The sequence below is a fragment of the Arachis hypogaea genome, chromosome 3, assembly GCF_003086295.3.
Source record: "Arachis hypogaea cultivar Tifrunner chromosome 3, arahy.Tifrunner.gnm2.J5K5, whole genome shotgun sequence".
In the NCBI taxonomy this organism is placed as follows: Eukaryota; Viridiplantae; Streptophyta; class Magnoliopsida; order Fabales; family Fabaceae; genus Arachis; species Arachis hypogaea.
In genome coordinates this window covers 132,674,802-132,687,977 of record NC_092038.1, presented here as the reverse complement: position 1 = coordinate 132,687,977, position 13,176 = coordinate 132,674,802, and the positions used below count along the sequence as shown (strand labels likewise).

The 13,176-nt window shown below is 43.5% G+C and overlaps 1 protein-coding gene across 1 annotated transcript; it reads left to right on the top strand.

The window, feature by feature from the left end:
* The first annotated feature begins 1,892 nt into the window (after positions 1 to 1,892).
* LOC114927492 (uncharacterized) lies at positions 1,893 to 2,585 on the top strand. Its single transcript, XM_029297479.1, has one exon. It carries the CDS (start codon positions 1,893 to 1,895, stop codon positions 2,583 to 2,585), a length of 693 nt encoding a protein of 230 aa, XP_029153312.1.
* The last annotated feature ends 10,591 nt before the right edge of the window (positions 2,586 to 13,176 follow it).

Here is a 13,176-nt window from a genome sequence, read left to right as displayed (position 1 = left end):
GATCGATTAAGAGGAAAACTCGGTCAGGTGTCAAGTTCACCGATAAGGATCCTCTCTGTATTATCGTGAGTTCTACGACGAGCTATGATGACCTTGCTAGGTCTGTATTGCAGAAACTTGGTCTGGAAGGTGTTAAACATGTTAAGAAGTTTTTCTATCGCATTCCAATCACGGTGCTCCAAGATACCGTGAAGTATGATTGCTTCACGATCGGGACTGATGAGGACCTGCAGGTCATGTTTCTTTGTCGCCGGCAGTTTCCCGAAGTGCGGACACCGGAACTATTGGCAAAGCTGGTTGATGTGGTGTCCAGCTCGGGGGGTTCGAACCGGAATACCAATATTTTAGCGACGGTTGCCGGTTCTAGCTCAACTCCTGCCTTTGCATCTTCCGCAGTCCCTGCGTACGAGCCACCAGCCCCGCCTGTCGCCTCCCCTTCGTTCGCTGTTGATCTTAACGGCAGTGTTGGCGACGAGGTTGGAACAGCGGAACTTGTATCTACCTCTGTACACTGTGCTGCACCGGCTGGGGCTGAAGATGAATTGTTTGATGATGTAGAGGACGATGATGTCGAGCCGGATATGATTGCTGATGATAGTGCCGATGATATCGGAGCCAGTGAGCCTGCCGGTGCCGGTGGTGGCTCTAGCTCTGGCACACAGCAGTACCCTTCACATTTTTCATCTTTGGACCTGGATACCATGAGGTAGCCGGGGGTACCTTGCGAGGTTGTAGGATTTGGCGCAACCGCGCAAGAGATGCAGAAGGGTCAGCTGGTATGACAGAGTTCCAGGTTGGTCAGCAATTTCAGGATAAGGAGGATGTCCTGTTAAGTGTGAAGACTTACAGCATCCGCCGAGGTGTACAGTACAAGGTTGTGGAGTCTGATTATCGCCGTTACGTTGGCAAGTGTTCTGAGTTCGGGAATGGGTGCACATGGTTGATTCGGCTGAGTCTCCGGCAGTGCAAGGGCATATGGGAGGTCAAATGGTACAATGGACCGCATACTTGTCTCGCCAGCTCTATCTCCAGCGATCACAGGAGTTTGGATTATCATGTGATATCGGCATTCATTATGCCAATGGTTAGAACAGATGTATCCATTAGCATTAAGGTGCTCCTAAATACGACTGCCTCGCACTATAGGTTCAGGCCGACCTACAGGAGGGTTTGGATGGCGAAGCAGAAAGCTGTTGCGCTCATTTATGGTGACTGGATGAGTCTTACAACGAGCTCCCAAGGTGGATGTTAGGAGTGCAGGTGACAATGCCTGGTTCTATTGCAGTTCTTCGGACTAGCCCTGTTCGAGTTGGGGGACAGCTGGACGAATCTAAGGCATACTTTCACAGACTGTTCTGGACTTTTCCACCGTGTATCGAGGCATTTCGTCATTGCAAGCCGTTGGTTAGTATTGATGGGACCCATCTATATGGCAAGTATGGGGTACTCTGCTTGTTGCGATTGCACAGGACGGGAACTCCAACATACTCCCTGTTGCATTCGCACTAGTCGAGGGTGAGAATGCTGAGTCTTGGTCATTCTTTCTCTCGCACCTCTGTCAGCACGTTACACCACAGCCAGGTCTGCTCATTATCTCTGACAGGCATAACGGCATCAAGGCCGCCCTTGAGGCTCCCGACGGCGGCTGGCTACCTCCGGCTGTATACCGAGATTTCTACATTCGTCACGTAGCAGCAAATTTCGCCCTCACCTTTAAGGGTAAAGACGCAAGGAGGCTTCTCGTGAACGCTGCCTATGCTAAAACGGAGGTCGAGTTCCATTACTGGTTTGATATTCTTCGCTCTGAGGATCCAGCGATGTGTGATTGGGCAAACCGGATTGAGTATTGATTGTGGACACAGTATTGCGATGAGGGCCGGAGATTCGGTCACATGACGATGAATATATCTGAGTGTGTGAATTCAATCCTCAAGGGTGTGAGGAACCTTCCTGTATGCTCCTTGGTGAAAGCAACGTATGGTCGGTTGGCCGAACTTTTTGTACGCAAAGGGAGAGAGGCGCAGGCCCAGCTGGGTACCGGACAACAATTCAGTCAACACCTTGTTAAATGTATTGAGGCCAACTTGAAGACGGCAAGGTGCTTCACAGTTACTTTGTATGACAAGGACAACTCCGAGTACACGGTCGCAGAGACCACTCCTACTGGTTCTTTCTCCCTTGGTAGCTACAGGGTCTCACTCGGATCTCAGACATGTGATTGCGGATACTTCCAGGCACTTCATTTCCCTTGTCCACACGCACTGGCATGTTGTGCCTACTCACGAGTCACTTGGCACTCCTACGTCCACCCTGTCTATCGACTCAGTAACGTTTTTAGTGTTTATCATATAAGATTCAGACCTCCAATCCCAGAGGATTTTTGGCCACCATATGATGGGCCGACGGTAATACCGGACCCGAACAAGAGGCGTGCAAGGGAGGGTCGTCCCAGGTCTACTCGGATACGGACGAACATGGACGAGACAGATCCAAACCGGCCTAAGAGATGCGGGTTATGTCGGCAACCCGGACACACTCGTCGGAGCTGCCCACAGGTCGGAGGTAGCCAGGGAGGACAGTCATAGATGGGTAGGGTTGGTTTTGTGTTGTTTGATTTATTATTGTCCTATGTTTGGAGTTTTAGTTTTGTAAGGGAAAAAATGTTGTAGTTGCAAATGCGTTGTATGTCTGTTGTTTATAACGACTGTGATCTACTAAAAAATTTAATATTCCATGATAAAGTACGTAGTATAAAACATTAAATTGGATTTTGCAAGGTAAGTAACGGAACTAACATAAATAAGCACAGTAATATAGTTCTCATAGTGACTGATACAATCTAACCACCAATAAACATACAGACTTCATCTGATAAAGTAAATGACCATACGATACAATAGTGATAACGGAAATACATAAAGATCAGTTTGTAGCACTCGACACCGACAATTAAGTAACAAATTACACACTAAACAAATCATCTAAAAAGGTGCGATCCCGTGAAACAACGGCGAGGAACCCGTGTCCTGTGACCTCTCCGGATCAGCGGCTCCTCATCCTCTATGTCATCCTCCTCCTCATCCTGGGGTGGCTGTGCAACTCTGGTAGGATGGACATGTAACAGCCGGGATGAAGAAGGCCCGGCAACTGAGTGTGACCCAGCAGAAACTGCTGATGGTGGTGTACGACCCAGGGCAAAATGCTCAGTCTGAGGTACGGATGGATGCTCATTCAGATCTACATCTAAATGTGTTTGTGAGCCCGTCGTCTGACCCCATCGACGACCAGCCTCATCCTCCTGCATGATGGCAGTGATCTCATCTAGAAAATGCTCCCCACCGTAGTCCGCATCAAGAGTATCACCGGCAAGAAAGTCTGTAAATATGGTACCCGGACTCATCCAAGGTGTACTCTCCTGAAGCGTCTGGTCGTGACCGGGGACACCGACGAAGTAATCTCCGAATGGCCTCTCTCCTATTCCAGCGTCAACAGGTGCCGAAGGATCTCCCATACCAGACCCATACAACTATCCACCAGCTCCGCCAGCATCGAGTATAACAACCCCCTAAGCAACCCCTCCTGGAACGGCATCGTCACGAGGATCACCTCCAACGTGGTGGTTTGCAGGCCCTCTCCGTCTGCCCCCACGACCTCATCGTCGACCTCGACCCCTACCTGCCTGGTCATCATCCTCTATAGCCTGGTCCAGCCACCTCCACTCCCGGTCGCTACGTCGTGTCCCAACACGAGCTCTCCTGTCAATCCGACGCCTATCAGGTACGTCATCGACTCGGTCCATGTCGGGAACTCTACCGACACCCCTCTGTGTCGCCTCCACTGGAATAGAAATGTCTCTAGGATCCCCCAAGTACATCTCTGGTGACAAGAATCTCTTTCCGTGCTGACGCCACCAATCTAAGAAGTCATGTGAAGGACCCGGGTCGGCAACAACATCAAACCGAAGGACGTGGTCCGCACGTGTCTCCCAGTGAAGATGCCAGTGCTGCAGATGGTTCGAGAACCAATGATCACCCCCTCTACCATCCTTCGACATCAAGAAGTCGATGTTCAGGGCGGGATGGGGACAAGCCTGTACGCCTCCAAACTGAGGTAACACCCTATCAACCTGGTGCCACTCAACCACCGCGAAATATATCAGCGACGTCACAGAACGCCATAAGGCCATATGACGAGGCTCCAACACCTCCGAATGGACAACCTGGAGGACGTCGGGTGTGCTATATGGCATCCATATAAACTGAAAATTTAAACATGAATACATTAGAAGAGAAATTTAGCTATAAATAAACTTACGTTGACTAGGCAAATGTTTTATGCATACTTACATCCCTAGCCTGTAACATGTCGATCCTCAACCGAGTCATCTGCACCTGAGGTCCCTTCTCGCTAATGCCAGGATTGTAACCTGACCACCTGCAAAGGTCGTTATGATACGAAGTCAGAAATTAAGGTGACGAACTAGTATAAAATTTCAAGCGAGAACTTAAATTCATAGAATAAGTAAACATAATATAATGACATAGTCGTACCTGGATGCCAGGGGCCAGCTAAACGTATCATACCCATTGGGCCGAAATCTAGGAAACTGCCAAAAGATCCAAGACTGAAGTAACTGTAATGGCCCAGCTAATTTCACGACATGTCTGTTGGCCACTCGGCACATACATCGGTACAACCAAGCAAGTGCCGCCGACCCCCAACTGTATCCACCCATCTCCTCAAGCCTAGCCACGTACCGTAGCCATCTGATGTGAATACGATTGCCTGACTTGTCTGCAAGCAGCTGCGTGCCCAACAACATCATGATATAGGCACGGGTAAAGCGCCTAACTGTCGCCTCATCGGCCCCTTCGGGGCACTCTCTAAAGATCTACTGGAACCAGCTGCAGTTCACAGGGAACTTTTGAATTTGGCTCGGGGGAGGTCACACACCGAGTAACTCTTAGAACCACTGCCAAGCTGGCCGGCCACCCTGTATATATACGTGGAAATCTGTAAGGCAACCGCTGACGTAATGTCCGCCCACTGGCAAACCCAACTGGTAGGCCACGTCCTGAAGTGTGATGGTACACTCCCCGAAAGGCATGTGGAAAGTGTGCGTCTCCAGACGCCACCTTTCGACGAATGCACTCACAAGCGGCTCGTCTAGTCGGAACCATCTGTCATTCAGTCTCGCAAGATGGTATAATCCAGCCATCTGCAAGTACGGAACGTACCACTCATCGAGCTGCATTCTTTGCTGGCGCCGCATACTCGATATGCAACGCCGGGGCTGCGCAATACACGGACCACATGATTAGAACAGATTCAAAAACCGGTTACAAATACAAATATAAACATAAACAGCTAATAAACTGCTAAACTTAAACCATCAACAAAACCGCATGCAAAACCTCTTATATAAACCACTAGCAACACCACTTTAATAAAGCACTAGCAATACCACTTCAATAAACCATTAACATAAACTAACAACAAAAACCACTAAATAAAACCATAAAAAAACCGCATAGAAAACAATTATACAAAACCGCATGCAATACCACTTATATAAACCACTAGCAATACCACTTCAATAAACCATTAACATATACTAACAACAAAAACCACTAAACAAAACCATCAACAAAACCGCATAGAACCCCACGATACAAAACCGCATGCAATACCACTTATATAAACCACTAGCAATACCACTTCAATAAACCATTAACATATACTAACAACAAAAACCAATAAACAAAACCATCAACAAAACCACATAGAAAACCACTATACATAACCACATGCAATACCATTTGTATAAACCACTAGCAATACAACTTCAATAAACCATTAACATATTCTAACAACAAAAACCACTAAACATATACCACTAACAAAAACCACTAACCTTGTCGTTGATCACCCCGGCAATATGAGCGACTCCATCCAAACGATACAGCCTTCCCGGATCGTCCCCCATCTCGTCAATATGCCTCTCGAGTTCTTGCCCGAACAGATTCTGGGTCGTTTTCTCTGGGATTTTGTGGGGTATGAGGAACGAAAACTGATTCGAATGAGTTTGGTTCGAACTCCTTATATAGGCAACTCACTAGTAATTCGAATCAACTTAATTCGAATTACCTCATGTCAACAACATTGAATAATTCGAATCAACTTGATTCGAACTCCCTAAACTCACGTTAACCTAGTAATTCGAATCAATATGATTCGAACTCTCTAATCTCAGGTTTGCCTAGTAATTCAAATCAAGTCGCTTCGATTTACTCCTCTCTAATTCGATACTAGTTGATTCAAATTACATGCAACACCATTTATACATAGTTCGAAGCAAGTTGTTTCGAATTACTTGCAATCTTGGTTCGAATCTTGTTGATTCGAATTACATTATTATGGTCATTGGTTGATTGCTGAAAAAAGTTTGGTTTTGGCTGATTTGGGTAAATTTTTTTCCAACCTGGTTTATTTTGGTTTTTTACCCAAAAAAGAATATTAAATTAATTTTAAAGATTATATTTTTAATTAATTAAAAATAATTATATTCTTAAATTTGAATAATTAGGATTAGACAACCTAACTTTCTCTAAATACACATTCACACTACGTCCCGTTCTCTCTCATCGCACCGTCACATCGCGTCATGTCTCCGTTTCCACAGTTTGTCGTCGCCGCCGGAGATCTAACACTAGGTGCACATTAAAAAGAAATATCCAGTATAATACATGAATAGAAAAGAAACATCTAGTAATATAAAAAGAAACATCCAATATCTTATATGCACAAAAAGAAATATCCATGGCATATAAAAAGAAGCACAGTTTTTTGGTGTCTAAACAAGAAAAAAAACAAAGCAAAAACTATCCTAAATTCGAGCGGATGATTTGTTGGAGATCAACACAAGGCTCAGACCAAATAACATGATTAGAGTTACTCTTGGCACCATATTTAGCCATCCAATCCGCAACTCTATTTGCTTCTCGGGATACCCATTTAACGTGAACAAGCCAAGGACGAGATAAAAGTTCCTGAATCTTGTAAACCAAATCTATTACTTCAGATGAATACCCACTTGTAAGCTCATGCATGATGGGCAGAATGTCAAGGCAATCCGTTTCACATATAATATCCCTCAAACCGCAATTCCAAGCTAAAACCAGCCCCCTCCAAGCAGCAAATAATTCACATCTGATTATAGACCAAGGGGGAATGCTTCCAGAGCAGCCCGAGATCCAATCTCCCTTAGAATCTCTAATAATACACCCAAATCCCGCTAAATTTGAATCCATATACAAGCTTGCATCACAATTAACTTTAAAACTATTGCCTATCGGTGGTTCCCAACACAGGCAATTTCGGAGAGACCTAAAGGCATTGTTTCGATTCTTGTAAACATGTAAGTCCTTGGCGGTAATTTTGGCCAAGGCAAAAACCTTGTGGTCTGTCCAAGGGTTGTCAGTATTGAATATGTCATTGCACTTATGTCTCAATACCCACCAAAGTCCTGCACCAAAGGACGCCTCATTGTTAGCCAAGGCCTTCCGAAACCACTCTTCAAGAGCAGTACCAGCCGTCGAGTCCAAGATAGTAGGATCTAACATATACCAAATTGCCTTTGATCATTCACAGTCTCTAAGGCAATGCTCCATAGTCTCCTGCGCCTTGTTACATCTCTTACACATATCTGAAGAAGCTAAATGCCGCTTGAATCGAAAGGTCTCAGTTAGTAGAGCATCATGTAAGCCAAGCCACATAGTAAATTTCAACTTCTCTGGAATGTTTGTGTTCCACAACCAGTTCCAATTACTATTGGCATTCCAATTTAATATTTTCTTTAATAACCATCTGTAACCATCCCTTGCACTATACTTTTTTGTTGCTGCAGGCTACTACTCCCACTGTGGCTCCAACTCAGTCGAACTAGGATATCTCAGACTACAAATAAATTGCTTAATCTCATGTGGAATAGGCGTGGCAAGACTATCAACTTCCTAAGACACCCCTTTCCATAAGTCAGCCACCATGAAATCTGATTCAGAAATATGTACATAAGGAACAAGGTTGCAAAGCTTACCAAAAGGAGTCCACTCATCATACCAAACTGATTTGTGGACATCTCCAATATTCCAATGAAGCCCTTCCTTGAGATGCTCATAGGCACTAACAATGTTCTTCCAGGTAGCCGATGAAGAATTTCTACTGTTTCCGTTCATACCAGATTGATTCCTGATATATTTATGCTTCAGAACCTGCACCCATAACTTCTCACTATTATTTAGACAATTCCATACCAACTTTCCCAGAAGCGCCATGTTAGCACAGTAAGTATCCCTAATACCCAATCCTCCTACCTTTTTAGGAGTTATGGCGACTTCCCACCTGACCAGAGGCAGCCCTTTTCCAGTCGCTTGGCCTTTTCACAAGAACTGTCTCATCAAGGAATCAATTTTATTACATGCATACTTCAGGAGAAGAGAAATTTGCATTCCATAAACTGGGATAGAGGCCATAACCGATTTAACAAGACAAAGCCTCCCTGCCTTATTCAGTAGGCGTCCTTTCCAACTGGAGAGCTTCCTCTAAATTTTTTCAATAACCTCCTGAGCCGTCTTCCTAGAAGCTCTGGCATGACCGATGTTAATTCCCAGGTATTTACCCAAATCATTGCAGAACTGGATGTTAGAGACCCCTGGGAGAACCTCTTTTTTCCTCTCCGACACCCTCTTGGAACACTAGGCCTTTGACTTATGAAGATTTACCTTTAAACCTGACGCTCTAGAAAACAAGTCCAAACAATGTATGACCTCTATTACTTGAGCTTTTGATGCCTTACAGAAAAGCAAAAGATCATCTGCAAATATCAAATGAGAGAGTCGTGGTCCGGTCCTAGAAACCGCAACTCGGTTCCACAAACCTTGGAAAACTATATGAGAGATAAAGTAGGCAAGCATTTCCATACAGAGTACAAATAGATAAGGAGACATAGGATCTCCTTGCCTCAACCCTCTCTTCAAATTGAAATTTTGGAGCCTGTTCCCATTCCACAAAATTGCCAACGAAGAGGAAGTCACACAATTCAATATAAGATTAATGGTAGCCTTTGAAAACCCAAACTGGACCAAAGTAGCTTCCAAAAAATGCCAGTCTACCCTGTCATAAGCTTTTTCCAAATCAATATTGAATGCCATGGTCCCTTTTCGAGACTTGGTGTTCATCATGAAGTGCATAATCTCCTGAGCAATGATAATATTCTCTGTGATTCCTCTTCCTGGAATGAACCCTCCTTGCAAAGGACCAATGATCTCCGACAGGAAAGGTCTGAACCTGTTAACTAGAACCTTTGTGACAATTTTATAAATTACATTACATAAGCTAATAGGCCGAAACTCCCGTAAGGAAGAGGGGAACTTCCACTTTAGGAATTAGAACAATGAGAGTATCAAAAATTGCCGCATTCATTGGCTCACTCTCAAAGGCTCGCTTGACCAGTCCACACACATCGTTGCTAAGAGAGTCCCAGAACTCTTTTAGAAAATTGCTTGAAATTCATTTGGCCCTGGGGCTTTAAACGAACTCATGGTCATCACAGCTCTTTTAACCTCTTCAGACGTCACCGGTTCCACTAACTTTTGACAAGCCTCGGTACTAAGAGACGGGCAAGGAAAAGGCCTCATGGTGTCCAGGTCAATATCCTCCCTTGTAGAAAAGAATTTTTGAAAGAAAGAATTTGCCGCCATTTCTAGAGTCGTAGTCTCCGTGGCCCAAGACCCATCCTCTAAAAATAACCTATGAATTTTGTTCCTCTTTCTCCTGATAACTATTTGCAGATGAAAATTTTTTGTATTTTTGCCTCCGCATCTCACCCATTGTTCTCTAGATTTTTGATACCATAACAGCTCTTCTTGAAAAAGGACAGCATTCAGTTCCTGATGCAAAATTTGCTCTTTGATCCTAAGCTGTTGATCCTCTCGACTCTCCAGAGTAATCTGAACGTCATTCAAACGCCTCTCCAACTCCCTTTTCTTAAAAAAATATTGCCAAAAACCTTTTTATTGAAGCTAGTTGCATCTTTTTGAACCTCCAGCAAACATTTGACTACATCCGGAGCTCCTCTATTCCAAGCTGTATCAACAACATTCCTAAAAGGAGGATGAGTCATCCATGCAGCTTGGAATCTGAATGGACGATGGCCCTTGGTAGCCCTCTCTGCCGTCTTGCACCTAGTGAACAACGGGCAATTATCAGAGTGAAGGCGCGCCAGCACCTCAGTATAAGCCTCCGGAAACATTAGTCACCAGTCCTGGTTGATGACTACTCTATCAAGCTTCTTAGCCACCTGCACCCTACCTTTCACCTTCCTGTACCAAGTGAATCTTCTCCCAATAGCCCCATATCAAACAGCCCACAATCCTCCAATGTTTCTGCAAATTGTTCTGCTCTGGCAAGTCTAAACTGCCCCATCTAACTTTACTCTGCAACAGAACATCATTAAAGTCCCCTAACACAATCCAAGGTCTGTGGATCATATTAGCAATCTTTGTCAAGTCACCCCACAGTTCTTTACGCCGATGTATATGCGAATTAGCATACACCGTACTGCAGTAACTAGATGTATTACCCATAGTGATTTCAAAACTGATACATTGATCAACTATATTCAATACTCTCACAGAAATATTTGAATTAGAACATAGAACCCAGATACCCCACTATGACCATTAGCCTCAACAATACCAACACCCTGGTAACCTAGATTATTCCAAAAATATTTCATCATCTCAAAAGCAATATGGGTTTCAAACAGAATGAAAAAAGTAGGGTAAAATTTATTCGCTAACTCCTTATTATGAACCCGGGCCAATTTATTAGAGGCCCCTCTAATATTCCAAAATAGAAAACTTAAATCTAAATAATCCATAAAATAATTGTATTGTAAAAAGGACCAACCTCAGCTGAAGTCCCTAACGAGATGATGAAGATCCACCATCATATCCCCCTGAGACTTGCTTATCCTTGTCTGGTTGTTGCCCGGTTTGTCTGTGTCCCTCCACTGACAACCCTTCCAATTCACTGATTTGCTGCTTGCTGGTGTCGCCAAGGCAGTTCGGAGTCGACGGCGAATTCTGCAAAGAAGAAGGGCGCAACCTCTTGTGTCCGTTTTTGATAATGGCAGTGAAAAGAAACATCTTCTGTATTAAAAACAAGAATAAATTGAAAAAAAAAGTTGTCTATTATTCAGTGAGTTGAATAATAATACAATATATAAGGCTATATATTGATGTTAGAAGAATCAAAGTAATAAAAGCATAATATCCTATAATAAATATGCATATATGCTAAATAATTATAATTGATGCTAATTAATTCTAATTATACTCTAACATCCCCCTCAAACTCAAGTGGGAGTTAAAGGTACCATCTTGAGTTTGGACACTAGAGTCCAGAAGCGAGTAGAATGATGAGTTTTCATGAAGATATCAGCAGTCTGATCCAGAGTCCCAACAACTACGAGACGAACAACATCAATAAGGAGACGTTGTCAGACAAAATGGCAATCAATCTCAATGTATTTGGTGTGTTAATGAACAACATAATTATGAGCAATCTGAATAGCACTACGGTTGTCACAATAAACATCAGTTGGAGACGACTGAGGGGCACCCAAGTCTTCGAAAAGCCAATGAATTGAGACAACCTCCGCAGTGGTGTCAGCAAGAGCACGATATTTAGTTTCAGTGCTTGATCGAGCAGTGAATGTTTATTTTTTGGCTCGCCAGGAAATGAGAGAGCCACCAAGAAACAAACAATAACCACTAGTAGAACGACGATCAGTTGAATCATCAGCCCAATTAGCATTTGAGTACGCCTCAAGAGTTAAGGATTAGTGGGCAGAAAAGTGAAGACCATGAAATAGAGTACCTTTAATGTAGCGAAGAATGCAAAGAACTGCAACATAGTGAGTAGTACGAGGAGCTGACAAAAACTGGCTATGAACATGAAATGGATAGGCAATGTCTGGTTGTGTGACAGTCAAGTAGACAAGACCTCCAACTAACTGTCAATAAAGAGTTGGGTTATCCAAAATAGAGCCATCCATAGGAGTAAACCGAACATTAGGCTCAAGAGGAATAGACTTAGTGCCACTATCTGTAATCCGGCTCGAGCAAGAAGGTCAGAAGCATACTTAGCTTGAGAGAGATAGATGTCGTCATCTGAGGAAATGACTTCAAGGCCAAGAAAATAACTGAGAGAACCAAGATATTTCATCTCAAAAGGGTTGTGAAGGGATGCTTTAAGATCAGAGATACCATCAACATCGTCTCCAGTAATGATCATGTCATCAACATACAAAAGTAAAAGAACAACCCCACATTTACTTTTACAAATAAAGAGAGCATTATCATAAAGGCTACAAGTAAAATCGAGATTACATATAATGGTACTGAACTTGTCAAACCATTCACGAAGAGCTTGCTTAAGACCATAAAGTGCCTTATGAAGGAGACAGACTTTGCTAGAAGGATAAGGATATCCCGATGGTGGTTTCATATAGACCTTCTTTTTCAAATCCCTATTAAGAAATGCATTCTTCACATCCATTTGACTGAGATACCATTTTTGACGACATTAATGGCAAGGAGATCGCGAACAGATGTGAGACAAGCAACATGAGCAAAAGCCTCTTCATAATAAATACCATACTCTTGCGTACATCCTTGAGCAACCAACCGTGCCTTATAACGGTCAATAGAACCATCAGAGCAACTCTTGATCTTTTATACTCATCTACTACCCACAATTTTGTGATCAGAAAGAGGATCAACCAAGTCTCAAGTGTGTGCTTTTTTCAAGTGCCTGAATTTCTTCCTATATTGCTTGCTACCAATTTGAATTTGTGGAGGCTTCTTGAAATGACTTAGGTTCATGGTGATGAAAAATAGTAGAAAAAAAATGATAATCAAGAAGATGAGGAGGTGGATTTCTTATTCTATAAGAACAATGGAAAGGAGGAGGCATGACAGCAGGAGTAGGATCATCGTTCGGTCTGGAATCGTCGGCAGAAGGCGAAGGCGGAAAAGTATGTGGCTCGAGAGGTTAACTTGAGATAGAAATTCTAGAATCATCACTCGAAAAAAGATTAACATTTGGGTTATT

What these genes read in the sequence shown, in the direction of transcription:
- LOC114927492 (XM_029297479.1), top strand. Translation starts at nt 1,893, where the DNA reads ATGACGATGAATATATCTGAGTGTGTGAATTCAATCCTCAAGGGTGTG.